The following is a 25096-nucleotide window of genomic DNA, read 5'->3' on the forward strand; positions in this document are numbered from 1 at the left end:
CTTTCAAACTGAACACTTGCTACCAAATTCTCATGCTAAAAGTCACTCGCTTAGTATGTATATTTATTGCGTTTCTTTGCTTCTTGTAACTGCTAACTTGCTTCTGGCGTGAGTACAAAGTGAATCGCACGTGCGACCGTCTGCAGGTGACACAAATTAATATTATTTGGCATTTTTGGAGAAAAGCACACACATACAAGGACAGTCTGTATGCTACTCCACTTGCCACATGCTAGCACATTAGCCTTCGCTGCAAGGGCATCATTATTTATAGGATTTAGTATAAATTGAATTGGATTTGCAAGTACGTATTATATACTATGTATTCGATGAAAAAATTCGTTGCAATATTTTGCAGAAGCAAAAATAGTTGGAACAAGTAAAAAAGTGCTAAGTTCGGGTGTAACCGAACATTTTATACTCCCGCAATTTATTTATTTAACTTTATTTATATTATATAATACACAATTTGACCCACATATTCGTCATATATATTGTATAAAGTCCATTGAAAGTTGGAAACTATAATATTAGGTTAGAAGCACCGAGGTCCTCGTGTTCGATATATGGGGCCTTAAAAACTTATGATCCGATTTCGGAGATTTTTAGAATGGGGCTGCCACACTATAAAAATAGTATTTGTGCAAAGTTCTGCACCGATATCTTCACTAGTGCTAACTTTATATATTGTAAAGTAAACAATTCAGATCGTCTTCAAAGTTCTGGTATATAGGAAATTGGCGTGGTTGTGCAGTGATATGGTCTATTTTCACAACATATCATTGGGATGTAAGGAAACTAATAAAAACTAAGTTTCATTGAAATCGGTCGAGTAGTTCCTGCGATATGGTTTTTGACCCATAAGTGGGCGAAGCCACGCCCATTTTCCATTTTGTAAAAAAATCTGAGTGCATCTTCCATCTGCCTTTTCTTATGTAAAATTTGGTGTTTCTGACAATTTCCGTTAGTGAGTTAACGTCCGTTTAGTAATGGTCGTGGTTATGATCCGATTTCTTTCATTTGGACTGTATTAAGAAGTGGCTAAAGAAAGCGACTGCAGAAAGTTTGGCTTATATAGCTCTATTGGTTTCCGAGATATGTACAAAAAACCTATTTGTGGGCGGGGCCACGCCCACCTCCCCAAAAAATTACATCCAAATATGCCCCTTCATAGTGCGATCCTTCATACCAAATTTTATTTCCATAGCTTTATTTATGGCTTAGTTATGGCACTTTATGTGTTTTCGGGTTTCGCCATTTTGTGGGTGTGGAAGTGGTCCGATTTTGCTTATTTTCGAAAGCAACCTTCCTATGGTGCCAAGAAATAAGTGTGTCAAGTTTCATTCAGATATCTTAATTTTTACTCAAGTTACAGCTTGCACAGACGGATGGACGGACGGACGGACAGACAGACATTCGGATTTGAACTCCACTCTTCAACCTGATCACTTTGGTATATATAACCCTATATCTAACTCGTTTAGTTTTGGGTGTTACAAACAACCGTTATGTGAACAAAACTATAATACTCTCTAGCCACTTTGTTGCGAGAGTATAAAAATATCAGCTTTACAACTATAACACTATATACTAAGAAGTATAGGCTGAAAGCCCAACGGGAAATGCGTGCGGTAGTAAATATTGATTTTCAGATAGTTCGTAAGCATTTTCTAAGAACAAGACACGTGAGTTTGTTCGAGTGTATTAATCACACTTATAGAGTGAGCATAACAAACATTTTCAGTTAACTTTTTCCTACAGGGTTCATAGTTAGTATATGGTTGTGCTTGAATGTTGTATGCAACTGTTAGCCACACAAGTATATTCGTTCTGTTGCCAATTCACCCGTTGTCACAACCGAACGCCAATGCTTTGCATTCAAAAGGAAACCGTAAGCCAGCTCACTTTGAAACTGCTTGCACCCACACAAATAAAATGTGTGTTTGCGTGTGTGTGCTTTTACTCGTTTGTTCGTTCAGCAGCCGCCGGGCAATGCCACATTTATTATAGTTGGCGCTCATTTTTTATTTTCTCCAAGAAATTGTGACACTATCCAGCAGCGTTAAATGTAGGTCAACATGTGTCTGAGTTTGTGTGCTTGGAATTCTTGCCAGGCTGCTGCCAAGTAAGTCAAGAAAAATTGCAGGGAACATAAAGATATGAAATAAAATTCACGAAGAAATTTTCGTGGAACACGTGTGAATTTCAAAGACAAATTCTTTCATGCCTTAAAGCGCGTTGCTGGAGCTTGCTGCCGTGATGCGATAAAGGTTGTATTAGATGCTACGGCACAGAAATTTTCCTCGATAATCTTATTTCTAATGAGTAACGCTGTTGGATATACTTATTGCACACATCGTGTTCACTTCAACGCATAAGCAATGCGCTCAAGTCCCTGTCGTTTTCACGAAAACTTCAACGCATGAGCTTAATCGCTTGCCTGTCATTACTAATTTCACATTACGATTATTTCCACCCACCTGATGCAGCGCCGTTATCGGCTCCACTCCTTTGCCATTGAATTTGTTCGCCTTGAAGACGGTCTGTTTATCCCAATCGGACCAATAGATGCTGTCCTCAAATGTGGTTATGGAGAAGGGATGGCGCAGGTGCTCCGTTGAGTATAAGATTTGACGACGTTGCGAACCATCATAATTCGCTGATGCGATGGTATTCAATTTGCCATCCACCCAGTAGATGCGCTTACGTACCAGATCCAATGTAATGCCATTTGGCCACTTCACGTCATACTTGATTATGGTGGTGCGGTGGGAACCGTCCATGCCGGCGCGTTCGATGCGTGGTGAGGCGCCCCAATCAGACCAATACATCCAACTATTTAGAAGAACGTGTTACAAAGCAGAGAGAAAAGTCGTAAGTGTGAGGCGTTAAAGGAAGTAGTAGTAGAAGAAGAAGAACACACATTTACAGTGTAGAATTAGAGAAATGGTTGATTTCATTGCACGCAACTAAGCTCCTGACATTGTTGAGTTACTTGAGATTTATCTACACTATTACACGTGTGTGGCATGCAACACATGTAGAAATTGCTCTTTATCAGATAGTTGGATTTAGTTATTGCAACATTTCCATTGACATTACATGTTTCACACTCGCACACCATCCACACCACTCTAAGTGTTGTTTCTGTCTACTTACCCCTCTATCGGATCCAGTGCAATTGAGCGCGGTATATCCAGTCCGTCCTCGATAAGTACCTTACCCATGTTGCCGTCAAAGTTGGTCAACTCGATGGTGCATTTGTGTGTGTCTGTGTAGTAGACGTGATTGTAAATCCAATCAACAGCCAAGCCATCTGATGTCACCGAGTGGTCCTTGAGCACAACGGTCTTGTCGTTGCCCTCATCGATGGGTGCTCTGCGTCCACGCACGGTGGTTCAATGAATGTCAGCGAAAAATGAAAACAAAAGGAGCGGCATGAAAATTTAATTGAACATCAATGAAATTGCAATTCATAATAAATATTTCGGAAAGAGTATTGGGGTAGGTGTTAATATGGAGTCCAATTTGTAGTTGGTATTTATATCATAAATTCTGAAAATTAAATAAATTTTAAATAATACAATGCAAAGCATATGCATAGAAAGCTTTTTAGTGCAAAAGTGATTTCAACCTTACGCAAAACCTTTCTCTCGAAAACCCCAAGAGTCGTCTCATCGGATGTTGTCATCGTCCATGCTTCGGCGCCATACATCAGGACGGGAATAATGAGCGACTTGTAGAGTTTGATTTTTGTTCGTCGAGAGAGGACTTTACTTTGCAATTGCCTACTTAGTCCAATGTAACACCTGTTGGCAAGAGTGATTCTGCGTTGGATTTCAAGGCTGACTTTGTTGGTGTTGTTAACACTGGTTCCCAAGTAGACGAAACTATCTACTACTTCAAAGGTATGACTGTCAACAGTGACGTAGGAGCCAAGGTGCGAGTGCGCTGACTGTTTGTTTGATGACAGAAGATATTTCGTCTTGTCCTCATTCACCACCAGACCCATACGCTTCGCTTCTTTATCTAGTCTGGAAAAACAGAACAAACGGCGCGGTTGTTGCTTCCGATGATATCAATATCATCGGCCTACGCCAGCAGCTGTACACTCTTGTAGAAGATTGTACCTTCTCTATTTAGCTCTGCAGCTCGTATTATTTTTTCCAGTAATAGATTGAAGAAGTCACACGATAGTGAGTCACCCTGTCTGAAGCCTCGTTTGGTATCGAATGGCTCGGAGAGGTCCTTCCCGATCCTGACGGAGCTTTTGGTGTTGCTCAACGTCAGTTTACATAGCCGTATTAGTTTTGCAGGGATACCAAATTCAGACATCGCGGCATAAAGGCAGCTCCTTTTGGTGCTATCGAAGGCAGCTTTAAAATCGATGAAAAGATGGTGAGTATCGATTCTTCTCTCTCGGGTCTTTTCCACGATTTGGCGCATGGTGAATATCTGGTCCATTGTCGATTTTCCAGGTCTAAAGCCACACTGATAAGGTCCAATCAGTTTGTTGACGGTGGGCTTTAGTCTTTCACACAGTACGCTCGATAGAACCTTGTATGCAATATTTAGGAGGCTTATCCCACGGTAATTGGCGCAGATTGTGGGGTCTCCCTTTTTATGGATTGGGCAGAGCACACTGAGATTCCAATCGTCGGGCATGCTTTCTTCCGACCATATTCTACAAAGAAGCTGATGCATGCACCTTATCAATTCTTCGCCGCCGTATTTGAATAGCTCGGCCGGTAGTCCATCGGCCCCCGCCGTTTTGTTGTTCTTCAAGCGGGTAATTGCTATTCGAATTTCTTCATGGTCGGGTAATGGAATATCTATTCCATCGTCATCGATTGGGGAATCGGGTTCGCCATCTCCTGGTGTTGTACTTTCACTGCCATTCAGCAGGTCGGAGAAGTGTTCCCTCCATAATCCCAGTATGCTCTGGACATCCGTTACCAGATTACCTAATCGGTCCCTACATGATGCTCCGGTCTTGAAACCTTCTGTAAATCGCCTGATCTTTTCATAAAATATTCGAGCATTACCCATGTCGGCCAGCTTTTCAAGCTTTTCATACTCACGCATTTCGACCTCCTCAATTTTTCCACTTGATTGAATACAACGAATTCATTTGTTTAAATGACAGAGAGCAACAATTGATTGGTAGCTTCCTTCGACCACACGCATTGCACAGAATTCAATCAAACTTTGTGGTTGCCAGCAAAGTGCAATTAAATTGTGGTTACATCAACAAATGCCAGCCCAAGTCAGAGCCTAAATAATAGATGTGTAATCGGAAGCTGCATCAATAATTGCAGAACGATTTCATTACGAAGATACCGTATGACGACTGCTCAGCAGCGACAAGGACTCACCCGCAAAGGCATATACAGCAGTCAGTTGAGTATTGGTGGTGGTAAGGAAGTCAAACATTTAATAACAGCGGCTGGAAATCAAATTTACTCGGGTCCATTTAATACCGAAATTGCATTTGAACAACTACACACATACACGTTTACTTATTACACATCCATTTAAGTACCTATGCGTGTACCTTGTCATAGAGGGAAAGTACTCGTGATTAGCTCTGTTTGAAGGCATGCAACTGCGAGAGAGCATTAGTAAGCTTAAGTGATGCGTAACTGAAACTCAACAACTGCATCTGTGTATGTATGCATGTCTCTTCCTCAAGATCGTATCCGTTCGACAGTGCAAGCTTTGATGTTAATATAACATAAGCTGCAATGTAGGAAATTGCTTCAATTCGCTTATGGCAGACAGTTGCATTTAGTTATTACAATATTTCCATTCCAAAGCATGCAACAAATGTCCAAAGATTTTAAGCAATATCATTGAGTTTTTGAGCTTTGAAAAGCAAACCTAGCATGTTCTCGATTAATTTTCGTGACTAAATTATGTATGCATAAAATCATATTGTATACCGAAATCCCTACTAATATTATAAATGCGAATGTAAGTTTGTTTGTTACGCTTTCACGCAAAAACTACTAAACCGATCATCATGAAATTTTGTACATATACTCTTGAAGGTACTAGAAGCAACATAGGGTACTTTATATAAAAAAAAAAATTTACGAAAGGTAAAACAATTGTTTCTCAAAAAATCGTCATATGCAAAGTGTATTCAACAAAGTGAACCAGGTATATGACATATCACAATTTTTTACCCGAATGTGACATGTTTGTTGCCATTGATTTAACCCATACATTTATTCAAAAATTCAAATTTCGAAATTCAAAAGTAAACAAATTTCAAACCAAAAAAAAATATTTTTTAAATAAATAAAAGAAAATGCCGAATACTTTCTGCTTAGGCAAAACAACTCATGGAAGCAATTTACTAAGGTTTTGTGCTCCAACTGACAAATTGAAAACAATTTTATCAATATATATTATATTGTTAAAGTTAAAAAAGGCGGGTTAATGTAAACAAATACATGTATTGTTTACTATTTTATTGTCAAAAGCTGGTATGTCAAATACTTAGTTCACTTTGTTGAATACACTTTGGTCAAATGTAGCTACTTCAGTAATGAAGTTTTACAGTCATGAAGTTTCAACCCTGAATACTGTAATACCGTCCCATTGTATGGCGGTAACGAAAATATCTAATTTAATTGAATATAGTTTCAACTGTTTATAATATTTCTATATTTATTGTGACTTTCTTCTGTCGTTACATGCAGTATAAAACTATTCCAATTTTTGAGGTTATCCGTAATTTTTGTGGTTAGCTGTTACTTTATTGTTTTAGATCTTACTCGCTGATGTTAATTTTTACTCTGCTTTTTTTTTTAAATGCCTCGAAAGCGGAAATCTGGTCTATCCAAAAATTCATTCAAATCAAGAAACTTCGGCTCACGCAGAGCTGAGAAGACAACAACAAGCAGAGCGACAAAGAGTTTTGAGAGCAGCTGAAACGCCTCTTCAGGCACGAGTTCGTTTAAAAAGACAAGCTGCACTGCAGACAACTAGAAGAGCGATAGAAACACCAGAACAATCGGTAGTGGTGGACTCTTCTTTCTCGATGCACCAGGAGTAACTGGAAAAACGTTTTTACTTAACTTATTATTAATGTCCGTCAGAAAAGACCAAAAAGTAGCAGTTGCCGTAACTTCGTCAGGTATTGCCGTGATGCTATTAAACGGCGGTCGTTCGGCACATTCCGTTTTAAAATTACCATTGAATTTGGCATAGGAAGATTCGCCCATTTGTAATTTTAGTAAAAATAGTTCACGAGGTAGAGTGCTGCGAGAATGCAAGCTTTTAGCAACAACATTTGTATAGTGATCAGTGGTTGTGTGCAAGAGCAATATTAGCACCAAGAAATGAAATCGTTAATAGGATCAACACTGACATTTTAAAGGAGGTTCAGGGAGAAATGAAGGAATATTTGTCAATGGATACAATTATGGATACGGAACTAAGTAGTTCATATCCTGTGGAGTTTTTAAATTCACTTGAACTATCGGGTGTACCGTCACATAAATTTAAATTGAAACTAAGCATATATTAAAGTGTTGAAACTTCTGTCTGTAGTAATTTTTAAAAATTGTTGATCTCAGCCAAACAATCAAATTTAGTTATCATATTGACTCATTTCTATTATTATACCCTTACCCTTTATCTCTCATACTTATTTAATACCTCCACTGCGGGCGAAGCCGGGGGTAAAAAGCTAGTTGTTATATATTTTTTAAACAAAACCCTCCCTTCAACATTACTACTTGCGGTGTACTCACTTGTAAATGCTTTGCGTGGACACATCACTCCAGAATATCATGCCGGTGCGGAAGACGAAATCCAATGCGGTCGCCGATTTCGTGCTATTCACAATCGATGTCATTTCCATGTGGTCCAAGGCGATTTTCCTGATGTCATGACGGCGCGCCAACAACAACGATGCATGTCCCTCGGTCGCCTTGCAACGCGTATGATTGCGTGGATCACGCATATAGCCCGCTTCGCATTCGCATTTAAAGCCGCCAACCTCGTTGATGCAGATTTGTGAGCAAGCACCCGGATCTTCGCATTCATTAATGTCTACGCAGGTCTTGTTGTCGGTCAGTTTGTAGCTGCAAGAGGAATTCGAAAAGAAGCGTATATGAATACATATGAGTTTATAATCGCTATGAGTGCAGGTGTGTGCACGGCAATATTTATGCGGTAGGCAACTGCTGCAGTGGTTGCAAGTGTTTGAGTTTCCCGATAGACGCTTTTGTATGGCGCACAAATGCATGCAAGGGGTGGGGGGTGGTAGACGGTGGGACGTGCAATAATTGCGAAATTGATTACTTTACGGTTGACTTGAGGTATCAATGCGCACAGCAATCGCTGCCAGCACATACTAAACCACATGCACACAAACACACTTTCTATGTACATACTTAGGTATATAAAGGGTCTGAGATGTGCGTAGTCTGTCTGAATCAGCTCAGCGGACAACATGAGTGCCGCACTTGGCAGTCAAAGTCATTTAAACCTGCTTGCGGCAAACGCACACTATCCCATTCCCAGGCACAAGAACAGTTACATCGATTGTCCTGTACGCTTGATTCACATCCTTTTAGGATTAGAGCAAATACGGTTGGCAATGAGATTGGAAGCGAAAATTATCGTTGCCTTAAGTGGAGTGATGTATGCTTACACATCAAGGATATTGGTTCATCAGTTTATACGCATGGAAGTGTGTGTGTACGAGTATTGGCAGCCTTCGATATGCCAGCTTTGAGTAACGGAAATGTTTAATTAAAAATTGGTCGGTGCTTGATGCGCTTCTTCATAAGATTTAATATGGCTGTTAGGATGGATATTGCGTTGAGTAAGAACGAATGCTTCTGAAAGGAAATGCACTGTGCCAACAGAAGGAATATTATATATTCGTCTTTCATAAAATTTGCGGGTTATCTGATGAATTTTTTTTTTGGTGAAAGTTGGCGTTACCATGCCTCTTAATAGGGTTCTTGTACATATCTCAAATATTAATAAAGCTACGTGAACTGAATTTGCTGAAAACATTTTTCATGATTATTTTTGATTATAACCACGCCCACTCCTCAAACGAAGTTTGGGTTGAAAACTTCGTCAAATCTCTCTGATATTTTATCGAAATTCAGAGGGATCATTTATTTTTACTATGTGTCTTTCTATCAAGAATTGGTAAAATCGAGTCATAACTACCCCTAACTCCCAAACAAGTATACCCAAAATTAGTATTTCCAAACTTCCGACGGCCTTTATATCGAGTAATTCGTGAAATAATTTAAGGTAAAGGGATTGTATTGAATATAATGGTGTCGAGTTTATAGTTAAAATCGGTTCAGGACCCACCGTATATACTATATATAATGATATACGTTATTGTAGTGGCGTTTATGCCTAACATATGGGTCATATTATGTGTCTTTAAGTCTTTGTCTATTCCCCATCAAACTATTATAATTTTGGTTATTATAACTATAAGTTTATTACAAGCATCTAGAACTTACCCAGAGTTGCATTCACAGTGGTAGCCAATCGGTTCATCGACGCATTTGTGCATACAACCGCCGTTATTCACCGCACACTCATTTATCGAACACTTGCCCGCCGGCTCATCCTCTCCATCCGGGCAGTCCTTCTTGCGATCGCAAACCTTCGATAGCGGAATACATTGCCCACCACCGCAATTGAAGTGTGTAGTAGCATTGCATTCGGTGATTTTGGAAATGCCTGCAAATATATTAGAGAAAATAGTTATTAAAGGAAAATATAAATGAAATAATTCCAATGTATTTATTTCATATGCGTTTCCAACTTACTGCACTTCAGCTCATCACTGCGATCCGCACAATCGGCCTCGCCGTTGCACGTCAAATGACCCGCTATGCAGGAACGATCGCCACACTGGAACTGATCCGGGCGGCATGTTGTGTTGCGGCAATTCTCCTGCAGCTCATCATCGCCATTTGGGCAGTCCTTCTCGCCGTCACACAGCCAGCTGTGGTGTAGGCACGTAATACGATCGCGGCATTGAAATTCGTGTGACAGACACGGCGTTATGACGTGTGTGGCGTTCTTGTCACACGATTGCTGAAACACCAACCAAATGAAAATGAGCAGATTATTGAAAAAGTTCGTAATGACAGTCATCATATTCGAGCAGGTAAATAAATAGAGAATTCTTTCGAAGCAAATAATCAAAAATATTTTTGGTGTTGTGAAGTTTCGTTAATAACACTGGTAGTACGAGAGCCCACGACCAAAACCATGTCTCATAGCAATACGGCAAAAACCCTATAAAATCGTTAGATTGTATGATTCTGAACCCGACTAGGCGTGTAGTAACGGTCGAAAGTGTAGCAACTGCGTGGGAGGCCATTTCTGCTGTGTCAATAAAAAAAGACAGTCGGTATTATAGCAATACGTCTGATAGTGAAAATGTACATAGATTTTATAATTGTATTACGTAAAATTTTGTTTTCAGACATTTTGCGCTCAGGCTCATTTTTGAAAATGTCAACAAATTTAGCCGACCTGTATCATAGCAATACGGATAATTTTTTTTTCAACTTTTCGTATTGCTGCCAGGATTACCAAAAACCTGTTTTCAGACACTTTAAGTGTAGCATATACTCCCAAAAACGAAAATAACGTTTCGGAGTCGCCTGACCGACGCCTCTGTTAAATGTTTTTTTAAATTTACAGCCTTCATAGATATTCAAGAATCTCCCTTGTCTATTATAAGTACTTTGACAGATTACAGATATCATAGAACACACTGTTTTACTTCTCCACTCGCTCACTCCCACTAAATTCTAATCAAAGTGAAAACAGGCCATTACGCTCCTGTCCCTTTCTTTCTATTATACAGCTCACTCGCCAGCTGCTCCAAACGTTGGAATGACGCTCACTTAGTTGTCATACGTTGTGCGGTTGTGATGGTGTAAAATGTCGGACCTGAGTTGTGTGTTTTGTAAAGAAACAACGAATGAGAAAGTGAAAATATTTACTGAAGGGACGCTGAAAAAGTGCAAAGAAGTGGCCGAATATCGGAGTAAAAAACAGAGAGTAAACTACTTCAACTTCATCCTAGTTTCCTTTTGTGCGATTTAGTTATTTCAGTCCTTTAACTGCAATGTTACTGTTTCGGGTAAATTCTTTGTTAATTATCATCTAATAAATTTAAAGTCGCAACGTATTCATTGATTTGTAACTCAATACGATTTTTAAATGATATCTGGGTATCGAAAAGTTGTCTGATAGAGAAGGTGCTACACTTAATTTGTCTAATATACATTTTTTGCACATGTGGACAACTTATTTTATCATGTCCAACAATTTTCAGACATATTGCTATGATACCGATCCGTAAAATTTGTTAACATTTTCAAAACGGTCTCAAAATTTAATGCGTTCACATTTTCGTCTGAAAATTGTTTTGTTCGCATCAAATAACCAAAATTTACTTTTTTGTAAGTTATTTTACGGGTTTGCGCTACACCACTAACGTCTGAAAAATATGTTTCCGGTATCTCAGAACTATCATTCAACTACAGTCTGCAAATCAGACATATTGCTATGATGCAGTTCGGTAAAATTCTTTGACAATTTTGAAAATTCGGTCAGATCAAATGCTACGCGGAAAATGTCTGATATTGGTATTTTCGAGTTCAAGATAATCGTATCTATCGATTTGATGCGGTTTTGGCCGTATTGCTATGAGACAAAAATTTTGGTCGTGGGCTTTCGTACTATGGAAATATGGGCTATGGAAAAGAAGAGCTATCAAGAAAATAAAAGCTCAAATATGTTTAAATTGTTAAGGTTAGGTTAAGTTAGGTTCCGCTGTGATAGTTTGTTTTCGGGCAGGTCTTGACAATGATGGTTCTGTGCGTGGGTACAAAAACTAAATGAAAGTTTGGTATTAAATCTTGTTTAAGTAACCCCTAGCTCGAGGGTCCGAAAGGACTCCTACATCTATTATTATATAACACAAACTATTAGCTTAATATTCTGGAAAATAAACTCGTTATAACTGAAGCAAAGTGAATAACCGTAAATTTAAAGAATTCCTCGGATATTTGTTGTACTTAGCTAAAATGCAAATTTTGCTTTATTGTGGCGGAAAATTCTGCATGGAGAAATGCGAAAAGAATACTTTGTCGAATATTGCGTACATAGACTCGCACATATCAGCGCTTGTATAAAAATACCAGTTAGCTTCTACTCTTTCGTATGTCACGCTTATACTCATAGCAACGACTCAATTTCCGGCTAAGCATTTTGTCGGTTTGAAGACGAAGAAAAGAATGTAATAGAAAGATTTTCCACCACTGCACACTAATATGCAAATGCAAATGTACATATAGTCAACAACAATAACAAACATGCTCTTAAAAGGCTTTTGGGAGAAAGCACAAAAGAGTTACGCTCTGAAAATTAGAAAACAAAAATTTATGCGAATATTTCGAATGCCTGTGCTTAACAAAGCCGAATGTGAGAAGGAAAAGTGCGCAGAGCAAGCACCGCAGAGATGCCATTTTCCTAAGGATAACCTGTGCTTGTGCAACCGATGTACGTTAGCTTGTGGCAGACACATGTGGTCGAGTAGTGGCGCACCGCAAAATATTCTAAACGTTGCAACTATGCACGAGCAACAACAATAGGATACAATATCCGTTAAAAGCATTGTGAACGCATAACCAAATGATGCATGAGCGCGTGTGCATGTACATATATCTTTCTTGTCAGCGTGCTCAAAAGTATGCAATGGAAGACAGCAATTTTCAGTGCAGATAAGCAAATGTGTTCCGGTGCAGGTGGAGGTGAAAGCCAATAATATGACTAAAAAATTTAATATATATAATTTGGATGATTGTTTTCTAACAAGGAACTCAACTACTAAATAACGTTTGCTTGAGTAGCCGAACGAAAGTATTGTCTTTATCGACCGACTCTACTTTACTCCATATATGCAAAGTTTATTCTGCTCTATTTTACTATACTGCACAGTAAAATAGTCTAATATTACAGACTAGTCTAACCTAGTCTACGTACTCCATTTTAGTTAAATAAATTCTAGTCTGGTTCATTTTAGTCTAGTCTATTATAGCCATTATAGTGAAGTTAACTTTAGAGCCTAGTCTGCCCTATTCTAGATTAGCATATTCTAGTCTAGTCTAGCCTATTCTAGTCTATTTTAGTCTAGCCTATTTTAGTCTAGCCTATTTTAGTCTAGCCTATTTTAGTTTACCCTTTTCTAGTCTAATCTATTTTAGTCTATTTTAGTCTACGATATTCTAGGGTAGCCTATTCTAATCTAGCCAAATTTTGGTCTAGTCTATTTTGGTCTAGTCCATTCTGGTCTAGCCTATGTTAGTCTACCCAATTCTATTCTAGGCTATTTTAGTCTACCCGAGTCTAGTCTATTCTAGTCCAGTCTATGTTAGTCTACCCTAATCTAGATTAACCTATTTTAGTCTAGTCTAGTCTTCTCTAATATAAGCTCCTCTAGTCTAATCAGCTCTTATTTATTCTAGTCTACAAGAATCTATAAGATATTCACTACTCCCTACTTTCATCTATAAATATGTGATATACTCATATTAGGCCCCTGTTAAAAACTACTATTCCTGAATACTGAGATACTAACCATATTTTTTGGTTTTCCACAAATTAAGCATTAATTGAGATTTCGATTTTTTTTTTACTTTTTCAGTACAAAATTATTTTAAAGCACTGATGCTAAAGTAAAACTTTGCAGACAGTTAACTGAGACCAAGCCATGTTTTTGCACTCATACAAGCTGATACTTGTAAGGAGTTCAAATGAGATATACACTAATGGCGCGAACCGCAGCTGCTACGCCGTGGGAATGCAATGTAAAGCAGTTGCTTCAAAGCCAAAGTGTTTTAAAGGGCCGTCTAAAATGCGAAAACATTCAAAACATTGTGAAAATTCTTGGGAAGAATAAGAAAGTTTGCAGGATTAGTGAACAAACGTATACGAAAACCGGTAGGAGATAGAGAAAGCTTTAAGCATACTGTAAAGCGGCAGCGGCGTAAATATCAAGGGATCCTTTGGATAAACCACGTGCACGCCGAAATGCGAAATCGAAGAAGAAAGCACGAGTTCAAAAAGAGTAAGACTGCAAGCGCAAAAGAAATGAGAGCTGAAAAATAATAAACAACAAAAACCACACACCAGATGTTGTAGCAAAATTAAAAAGAAAACGCTTTTATTGCCGCTAAAGCGTAGAAGTGGAAAATCCGTAGCAGCCGAAGTGCAGAAAACTTTTCCCATTACACCGAGTTGTAGGGATGTAAAAGCGCCTGAGTGCCGCACAAAAGCTGAGGAAAAAGAAGAAGGTTCAATGCTTGTGTGTACATACGTATGAGTGTGTCTATCGAATGTTGCGCCAGCATAGAATTAACCCATTACCCATTGGCAGAGCGACGGGCCAAATTAAGGTGCAACGATGCCAACAAAATACGCCAATAATCCGCGCTATCAGCACTTTGCAGAGTGAATACAAGAAAGCATATTAAACGCGCTACCGACCCACCCTGCACACAACATGACTAACTGTGCTTGCAAAGGGGGCCGCAAGCAACAAAAAGTATACAAGACGCAGTGAGCAAAACTACCAAAAGAGTAACAATAACAACAACAACAGCAGCGGTAGTAGCAGTAGCGGCATTAAAAACAGCAAACTACTTCAACCGCTGCGAAAATACACACAAACACACGCACACATACATACATGCATAGACTTATAGATATAGTCCTCACTAAGGATACTCCGAGCGGCCAGTTGCCCATCTAGCTGGCAAACAGTGTGGGCTGGGCCACCTCCTGCCGCTCAATTTGCTGTGCTTGTTTGTGTACGCTTGATTGCTGGAAAATACGCTGGAGATTAATTACACACAATAAATAAAAGTTCGCAGCCGGCGTGGTGGGCCAAAGGGAGCGCCAAAGTTAAGCCAGCTCATTGCTGCCCACGGCGCTACATTTACAACTGCTGCGCTTGGTGCTTAATCTTTTGCGTTGTGTGTTATTTTAAAAGCACAAAATTGCAATATAGTTGCACTAACTGTTTTTGGCTATTACACTCGTGTGCAAATAGTTGCAACAAGGGTGCCACGTCAATCATTGTGAAGGGGTATACAAAAGTATATTGAGATATTACTAGGAGGAATTAAGAGAAGACTGATAAAAGATCACGGTTAGCTTTCCCGATATTCCGGTATTGTTTAAGAGCTCAACGGCTTCTCTACATCGATTTAACGGCGTAAAATCGTCATCGCCGAAAGGACTGAGAATGCATGCAATTGTACTGAACACTAACACTAGACTGAGACAGTTTTCAGTAGCATTTTAATAGAAACATCGAACTATGAACAGCACTCTATAAGGATCTAGAGCTATTGTTCCAGAACGTATGCGCAATAGCTTGGTTAGTAGTCTTGGAGAAATGTGTTTTTCTAACAAATAGTTTGAAAATTATTTCCAATATTGTACAATATTATTGAATCATACCCAATTGTCATTGGAAAAGAACATTTTCAAAAACCATGAGTACATTTTTACCATGTTCGAATCCGACCGAATTTAGCCACCCTTTAATTGCTTGTTTTACGCTGTTTTTCATTTTTTTTTTGTTTGCTTTGGTAAAAGTTACATGCTTGCAAAGAGTCAAAGTGCCTAACAATGCCCGTATACATGAATAATAGCAATAGCAACAACAACCAGCAATAACGGCAAATGTTGTAATGCTCTACGAGGAACTCGACCAACTCATTTGCGGTCTGAGCACAACACTTTCCAAAGTAAAAAGTCAAATGAAAGTTGAAATTTGCAATTTTTTGTGTTTCGCTTTTGTTTTGTTGTTACTGTTTAATTGGCGAGTAACGCAGAGTAGAGAGCGAAGAGACTGCGAATTTACGGTGGCTGTTGTGATACCTGAGCTAGCTTCGTTGATTTGTGGGGAGATCAAAAATGAATTTTCTCATATAAATGTTTGTGTAATGTTGAAACTCTTATAAAATTTGAACTTTGACGAAAAAGTTTTCGGAAAATGATTTTTTTTCAGGAGACAACTAATAGGTTACTAAAGAAAAATCTAGTTGAAGCCTTGTGCGGATCTATAACTTATGTTTGAAGCAATATGGATTTGCTATCATATCTTAACACCATTTCGTTGGCGAAATTCGTAGCTAAATTGGTTTTAAGATTTTGCAAATCAAATAAGCTTTAAGCCAATCTATTAACTATATACAAATTATCTATTTTAGTATTCCGAAAATGTCAGACCTTTGTTATTATTCTAAACCAACTTCGAGAGTCTCTCGAAATTTCACTTCATTTACCTCCACCTTCTTCTTACATGTTTTCGTACCACTGATAATGTAAGAGTTCTCAAGAAATAAGTATAAATTTGTAAATATTTTTACTTTCACATGTTCGCGCATTAAAACTTTGTTGATACTCATATATGTATTCATGTCTGCGCACAGCTGTAGCTACACTTATAGTGTCTCAGTGGTACTTTGAAATAAATTTTATTGAACCGCAGCACATATTTGCTCACACACACTTAGCAACAAGCAACAAGCAACGAGACCATATAAAAATGTTTACATTGTTGCTGTTGTTTTTGTTGCAAGCAACCGATTGCGATTGGGTTTTAATGAGCTCATGTGTATACAATTTTCGTTTGTGCAAACTTTTACAATTATCGAACGGGGATATTTGTAACGATTGAGACATTGATATACGAGTATGGTAGCTGCAATTTTTGTAGTTATTTCAATCAATAAATTAATTACACTCGTAAAATGCGGCAAGAAGTATATATATATATATATATATATATTATTAATTGGAAAATTTAGTGCATTCACCATTAAATTGCTTCTTAGATATTAAGGTATATTACCTTAGCCTGCTTGGATTAAATATCTGTTTCATATTTTTATACCCTGAACAGGGTATATTAAGTTTGTCACGAAGTTTGTAACACCCAGAAGGAAGCGTCGGAGGCTCTATAAAGTATATATATAATTGATCAGTATGTTGAACTGAGTCGATTTAGCCATGTCCGTCCGTCCATCTCTCTGTATATATACGAACTAGTCCTTCAGTTTTTAAGATATCGTTTTGAAATTTTGCAGATGTTTCTTCAAGAAGCTGCTTATTTGTCGGAACTGCCGATATCGGTTCACTATAGCATATAACTGCCATACAAACTGAACGATCGGAATCAAGGGCTTGTATGGAAAACTTCCGCATTTTACTACATATCTTCAAAAAAAAAATCTTCGAAATTTGGTGTGAGTTATTGTTCATAGAAATAATTTAATCTCCGAAAAAATTGTTCAGATCGGCTCACTATAGCATATCGCTGCCACACAAACCGAACGATCGGAATCAATGGCTTGTATGGAAAATTTTCGCATTTGACGTGGTATCACGAAATTTGGCATGGATTACTGCTTAAGGTAATAATATAATCTCCGAAAAAATTGTTTAGATCGGTTAACTATATAACCGTAATGATTCTAGCAAACAACCCGGCTAAAAAGAATTAGTAAAATGTTTTCTTTTATTTACTTACATTAGTTACTAAAAGAAATACACCTGTGAAGGATATATTAGCTTCGGTACAGCCGAAGTTAATGTTTTTTCTTGTTATATACTTGATTTTGTACATCTATTATGTATTCTAATTATAATAATATTCTCTAAAATTTTCGAAAATTCGCAAAATTTTCCACAGCTTTGAAATGGTAACAGCAAGGTGGTATATTGATACCCATGACTTAATATTAGTTCTTCTTTATAATAAAGATGACAATGAGATAATTAGCTAAGTACGAAATTTATATATACTTGCCCTTGCTCAAGCCATTATACTAAGGTATTCATCATTAAGCCAATGAAATGTGTAATAACTGTGCGAATTTTTTAGCAGGAATTTCTCCCATGCAACCATGCAACCCTGCAACACTGAAACCCTATGCACAGAAGTACCAAGATAATTAAAAACAGCAAAGTAAAAATCATGGCTAAAAGCGCCAACACCAACCGAGCGAAGGTGAGCAAAAGTCTGTGCGTTGAGTGAGTAAATTGAAATTGCAACAGCAAAGTACTTTCCACTCGATGTTGCTGCCACAGAATTTAATTTAACGAACACGCAACAAGAATGCAAACGTAGAACAAAGCGAAAACCGCTCAAGGGGTGGGTGTTAGCAGAAAGGCCAACTACTAGATATAGCTGGTCAACACAGAGTTGAGAAGCGCACAGAAATAATACGCATCTGCTGCTAGATGAGCAATACTGGCAGCAGGTGGAAAGCTCATTCAAATTTAGCACGAAACCTGCAAGCAAACGGTAAAACCGCTTTTTCGTTGTTATTGCTTTGGCGGTACACAAGGCGAATGCGAATGGCTGGTTTTAAGAATTTCTTTCCTCACAACTGCCATGTGGTGATTACGTTCATAGCATTGAAACTATGCTATTCTCTTTTGGTTTTGTTTTGTGTTTTTGTTGTTTTCATTGTGATTAAATTCATGTTACACACATTGCGCTTGCAACGCTAAGAGCAACTGTAAATAATGGCGTAAAAATGTGCAATAAACTAACGAGAACCACAAATACATCTGTACATATATACTACTGTATATAAACATATGTATGTATGTAAGATGCGTGGGTCAATGTTGCGGTGCATGTGGCAAGGATTATAGCGATCGTATCGCGTTAGTGACAAGTGCTTGTGGTACTGCTACCGAGCGCTGGCTAGTGACTCTGTGGAGTTAGAAATGCATTTTTCTTGTTCACTTGCAGTGCAAACAATTGCCAAGTTTGTTGTTGTTGCTGTTCTCGCATTCCGCGTTCACATACATACATATGTATAGGTATGTATGCTATACTTAATTAAGTTTCACAACATGCTATGTGCATATATTTTCTTGCTTTTTGCACTCATTTCGTGGCATCAGAAAGAATTTCCAATTTACTTGTTATTTTTTTTGGTTTTTGTGTTTGAACATTTTTAGTTTGTGAGGTTAGGTTGAAGAAATTTTGCAAAATTTAATTGCATTTCCAAAACCTAAAAAAAATATGAGCCAATTTGTGGCATTTCGGTGAATTGAGTATATAAGGGATTTATTTTTTTGATATTCCGTACCAAACAAAATTTTTTTTTATTATAATACGTGCAAAATAGGGATCCCGAGAATCTTTTGCAGTATCTTAACTAATAAAAAACTTTTGTTACCATCCATTGTAGACATTGTTATGCAGATCCCAATAGGAGATTACTTATATAAATAATTCTAGAATCAAAATAACCAAATAATATACATTGTATGCTATTAAGAGTGTCTTCGCTCAACTCAAATAAGTGTTTCTGCATTAAATGCAATGAGCACCCCTTATATTAAAAAAAATAAAATGAATTTTAGTTGCAAGACTTACCTGCTCATCGGAGCCATCCACACAATCCGGTTCACCATCGCACACCCAACGTTTGGCGACACAACCGCCATCGCGACAAGCAAACTCCGTATTTGGATTGCATGTTTTCGGCGGGCAGTCGCGCTCATCGCTGCCATCACCGCAGTCGTCGTCCTGGTCACAGACCCAACGTTTCTGTATGCAACGTCCATTGCCGCAGGTGAACTCATCGGAGCGGCAGGTCTCATCTGTGTGCATAAACACAGTACAGTTAGTGCAGCAATATGAGCAACGCAGAGTGGTAGAGAGAAATAAGAGTATAAAAGAAAATGTGCCATTAGCAGAGTATAATTAATTTTGTTGCGGTGATTATTATTATTACAAAGGAGGATTTTCCCAACTAACATCAATGTATGCTACGAGTATATACTATATTAGTCGGTATGTAAGTTAAGCGAGAGTATATGACAGATGCATATCTACATGTGCGTGAGTGCTGGTGCTCAGTAGTTACGAGCTGAGCGAAGTTATAAGTGTGATATAAAACGCATTCGTGATACTTAGAGGTATTTATTAATTCATTAGTAGTCAGATTAGGTGGTGGTCATTAGTAATTGTGGTGTAATTTTCAGTAGTTAAAAGTGCAGTTTCTTTTGGAAAAATGTTTGTATTATGAAGTTAGTAATGTTTATTCAAAACTAATGAAATGTTTGATCTAATTTAACTACTTTGTTATGTATGTATTGGAAAATATATTTAAATAATATGTATTCTAGTTCTTAAATATATATTTCGGAAATTTCACCGAAATTATATCAGATTATTTCTAATAATTGAAACAATGGTAATAATAATATATATAGTCAACTTTTTTAAAACAGTTAAAGCTCCTTATTTGCGTTTCCTTTATTCGCGTTTTCACTATACGCGGATTAAAAAAATGACACCCAATTTCTATATTCGCGAAAAATTTTTTTATTCGCGGATCTGATACGAGTAAGTACATACATAATAATAAAATTATTCCAATAGGTATCCAACCCAATATTCTTGTCAAATGGACTAATAAAAAAGTAAAATAGATCTTATTACAAGAAAATGTTAAATATTCAACTATTTTCGCAATATTTTTGAACTCTTGGTAATATTTCCATATAGAAGGGGCTCACATGGAACTGAACTCTTGTTCTTATCGATTTTGAAACCAATAAACTCTTCACTTTTTTAATAATATTTTTTTACACAGATCGTGATTGCTAAGGTTTCGTTACATTGGCTTAATTATATGAGCACACCCGACTAGATCACCTGCGAATTTATTTTAATTTTTTCGCCAACCACGATACTTATTTCTTATTTTTAAATCGCGAATGGAATAGGACGAAATGGGTTCGAACAGATAGAATCAAGTAACATTGAGGAATTGCTTTAATTGCAAGATGAAGATTTGACTGAAACCGACTTGGAGGAAATGTTAAATTCACAACCTATTGAAAAAGAGGCTTCAACAAGCACTGGAAACGTGACATTCAATTTGAAAAATCTTAGTGAAGGTTTAAGAATGGCAAATGACCTCTGCGATTTCTTTATGAACATTGATCCGTGTGTGGAACGAAGTCTAATTTTTAACAGACAAATGGCTAATGCGAGTGCTGTGTATCAGTCTGAATTGAAGCAGCTTTTGAAAACTGCTAAGCAAGATAAAATTACAAAATTCTTCAAACCATTGCCTAAGCCTTAAGATAATTAATTAAAATGTTCAAAAACTTCAATTGAATCATTTTTTTTATATACCTATTTGTTTTTTTTTTGTTTGTCACCTAGGAACATATCCCCTATAATCCCATATAAATTACCATCCCGTATTCACGGTTTCTGTATTCGCGGTATATTTATGGAACATATACCCCGTGAATAAAGAGCTTTTACTGTATTAAAAAGTTGGAAAAAACCAAATTAGGTAAATGATTTTAGAAACTAAAAAATATATATAACAGCTAGATATAAAATAATATATATATTTAACGAATTTAGTTGAAATTTACCAAAATAATACCGAGAAAATACTAAAATTTGGCAGTTAAACGGCCTGATTAGTTAGATATATATGTACATATATATATTATGTACATACATGTTCTCAAATAAAATAAATTACTTATAAACACAACAAGAAAGGTGAAGGGAAGAAGAACCATTTAACCAACTTAAAGTCAAGCCAATCTTACATAAAATTAACTAGAAATTAGAAAATACAACCAACACCAGCAAAGAGTCTACAAAAGTTTAGAAAATCACAAAAAACCAATCAAGTCATATTAAACGAAATAAAGAGTGGCTTCTCTTATAAACAAAGAGAAAAGATTATACAAAGTGTACATGTCGGAGACAAGTTGTTTTCAAAAAAGTTTGATAATTGTATGATTTTGAATTGATTTTGCTTACTGCATGAAGCCTCATCGGAACCATCAGAGCAATCTTTACTCTGATCGCACATCCATGCTAATGGAATGCATTCACCCTCGCCGGATTTACACGAATACTCATCGGGTGAACATGTTTTTGTTTCTGTAAAAAAAAAAAAATAAATATGCATTAAATAGTAGGCTTTTCTCATTGTTGGAAAGTGGAATGTCTGGTGCTGTGGAACTTGTTTTCAAATTGTATGCTTGCGCAATCGTTCTATCATATTGAGTATGTGTAGGTGTAAAAAATATCGTTTATTTGTGTATAGCTTATTATTTATGTGGATTGTGTGTATTGAAGTTTGCTTTCTTTACCTTTAGTCAATATACTTTATAAATAATTCACAGATAACAACGATTTTGATAATAAAATAGTTAATGTAATTAAATTTAAATTTGTATTTATTCAAAAGCTTGCTTATTTTCCATTTCACCGATCACAGTACAGTGTATTTGCAAATTTTTTCCCCTATTAATTCACAAAAGCGTATCAATTATGCTTTAAATAGATGGCGATGATCACGAATAATTTACAAATGCATTAGCGGCAATGCCATGCTGTTTGTACAAGGACGTGCACCACTCCATTTGTAATTATACTCTATTTGCACACGATTATTTGCATGCGCTGTAATTTCGTGTGTCCACGAGTGTGTGTGTGTGTATGGGTTTACTGAGTATAATTATCCATACGCCAAACACGGGCGAATAATTACATTTGATTATGCAGTACGTATACTGTATTCGGCGCATTTCAAATTACGTTTATTGCAAAAAATTCCAAATTCGACTAATAGCGCACATTTTTCTCAAATTTAAATTTTAGTTGTGATAAACAAATTGTTGACTTTGTGCTAAATGATATTTTTTTATATTTTTACTGAGGATTTCATTATTTCAATAATCAAGTCAACACATTGGATGGTTGGATGAAATTAATTAAATTTCATTTATCAAATATTTCCAACTGATCATTTCAACCAACGCCATATGCAATACGCAAAAATTCAAAGTATACGCCCACAGAGCGTTTCGCTACTACCACTACTCCCATCCGTTAATTAAGTAACTTGACAATTTGACGGCTTGCCATATGAATAATATATGACATTGAGGAAATTCTCTCTGAAGAATGCCGTAATTAACTACGTTTTGCCAGCGAATTCTTTGTGAGCCTTAGACAAAACACAAGGAAGAAAATATTTCCGAAATATTCGTTCATGCAGCGAAGAATTTCCGAAGAAATTTTCATACAAAAGGTTAAAGTATGTGCCGAAAATAATGAGGAGCGTTTGTGTTACCATTTGTGATTCTGTGTGGCTGATGGAGTTACCGAAAGTATGAGTGGAAAAGAGCAAATATTCTTCGGTGTATACCAGTATGTACAATATGAATTCAAATGAGTAAAAAGAAGCGCAAAGCAGCGAACGAAAGCTTATAAAAGCTCAACGGATGACTCATATGTGGATCGGCATCTAAGCGTTTATTCCATGAAAAGCAGTAAATTGCTTTTGCTTAGTGTTAATTAAGGAGCAATTTAGTAATACTTTTTTTTCAAAGAACTTCCATTTTATTTATTTTTTGATAACTAATAACTATCAAATAATAATATATGACGCCAGAGCTTGCATGAGACAATTTATTGGCTACTTTACTTGCTGATGCACTCAATTTGCTGTAGCTAAAAGCCTTTAAAATGAAATTAAAATAAAATCTAATAGATATCGATGATTGAATATGCGCAAAGTGCTCAAATTTACTAGCTGCTACCGCACATATACATAAGTGTGAACGTGGTTGTGTATATTTTGTTGTTGACTATGTTTGGTTGCAGTGAGTTGAGTATTCATTTGATTGAAATCACTATTTGCAATGGATGTGTTTGTGTGGAAATATAATTTAAATAACACGTTTTTCTGCACTAAACTGAATTTAAGCTGGAAAATATTAAATAATTGAACGCGTTTATGCGCTTTTCGCCTTGGCGTAAACCAACCAATCAGCATAAATGTGAAAATACAAAAACTTAATAATAATTGATTCGATTGAAAAGTCATTTATTATAAGAATTAACAGTTATTTTTGAAGCTATATTTCTTATACGACTTCGGAAAAGGTTGCGATAACTGTTTAACACGCGCGAGAGAGAGAGAGAGAGAGAGAGTGAATGAGAGTAAATCAGAGTACTTAAAGCACTTGCCATGCTTATGTTATTTGAGCAATTCTTGTTTTTGTAGAACAATGTTTAAATTTTTGGTTGGTGACATATTCACATGTGTACGCACATGTATGATTGTATGCTTGCGCATTATTTTTCTTTCGTTTCTGTTTCATTTCTGCGAATTCTCAACTATTTTGTGTGACTTTTGGTTGAAATACTCTGCGTTGGCCGTTGAAAAGCTAAGACTATACTTCACAGGATCATTTCTGTAGTCAGTCTTCATTTACTTTCTTTGCAAATCGAAAGTATTAGCCCCCGCGATGAGGAGGTATATCGTTTTATCTGACAGCGTGAGGTTTATGAATTTCATTTCTAATTTTGTCTTGTGGCATATTAGAAATGATGTTCCTTCGATGCGCTCGGTTACAACGGATAAAACGACTTTATTACCGTTGCCAACTGCAGGTTCGCAAGTTTTTGCAGATATTATCGGAGAACCAGTAGAGTATAGCGAACAACCGGTACTCCTTGCGGGAGATTTCAATGTAAATTTGTCAATGCCAGAAGCGGAACCACTACTGGTTCTCCTCAGAGAGAAATTTTCATTAGATATGATCAGGGATGGGCACCACCACAATCAAACGAGCATCACAAAATGAGATGGTGTTAGTGTGCTTACTGTGGTACCAAACGAATCAGCAATCAAAAATATTCAGTCTGCTTGCAGAGGTTGAGCGAGCAGGTCTATGCCGCACGGTTGCACAATGCGAATATATGCACGTGCTAATGAATGTAAAAATTAACAATAATTTATATTTAATATAAAATATAGTAAAATTGGGTAATATAATAATTTAAAAAATGATTTAGTGCTATTTTATAATGAAAAAATTGTTTTCATTTCATACGTAAAATATACAACTTCGTCCGCATCGACCTGCACAGTCAACTGCTGATTGCAGACTGATTTTATCGTCGTTTATTTATCGTATTGTCCCATCGTAGGTG

General features: G+C 36.9%; 1 protein-coding gene and 1 non-coding gene across 19 annotated transcripts in view; one reads left to right on the forward strand and one right to left on the reverse strand.

Annotated features, from left to right (window-relative positions):
• The window catches only part of LOC105208449 (low-density lipoprotein receptor), a 301388-nt gene that overhangs the window by 48403 nt on the left and 227889 nt on the right, over positions 1 to 25096 (reverse strand). For 15 of the 18 annotated variants that reach the window (XM_054227532.1, XM_054227544.1, XM_054227547.1 and 12 more), the window contains 7 exons: positions 21908 to 22030; positions 19484 to 19710; positions 9822 to 10092; positions 9510 to 9732; positions 7764 to 8096; positions 3160 to 3378; positions 2481 to 2835 (listed from right to left, as the gene is read on the reverse strand). In XM_054227532.1, coding sequence (XP_054083507.1) covers positions 2481 to 2835; positions 3160 to 3378; positions 7764 to 8096; positions 9510 to 9732; positions 9822 to 10092; positions 19484 to 19710; positions 21908 to 22030 — 1751 coding nt within the window. The remainder of the gene's footprint in view (positions 1 to 2480; positions 2836 to 3159; positions 3379 to 7763; positions 8097 to 9509; positions 9733 to 9821; positions 10093 to 19483; positions 19711 to 21907; positions 22031 to 25096) is intronic. The other 3 variants (XM_054227548.1, XM_054227552.1, XM_054227539.1) reach the window with 1 other exon arrangement.
• LOC114803543 (small nucleolar RNA U3) lies at positions 24330 to 24542 on the forward strand. Its single transcript, XR_003752032.1, has one exon. It is a non-coding gene; the product is annotated as a small nucleolar RNA U3 (small nucleolar RNA).

This window comes from Zeugodacus cucurbitae, chromosome 2, assembly GCF_028554725.1.
Source record: "Zeugodacus cucurbitae isolate PBARC_wt_2022May chromosome 2, idZeuCucr1.2, whole genome shotgun sequence".
Classification (NCBI taxonomy): Eukaryota; Metazoa; Arthropoda; class Insecta; order Diptera; family Tephritidae; genus Zeugodacus; species Zeugodacus cucurbitae.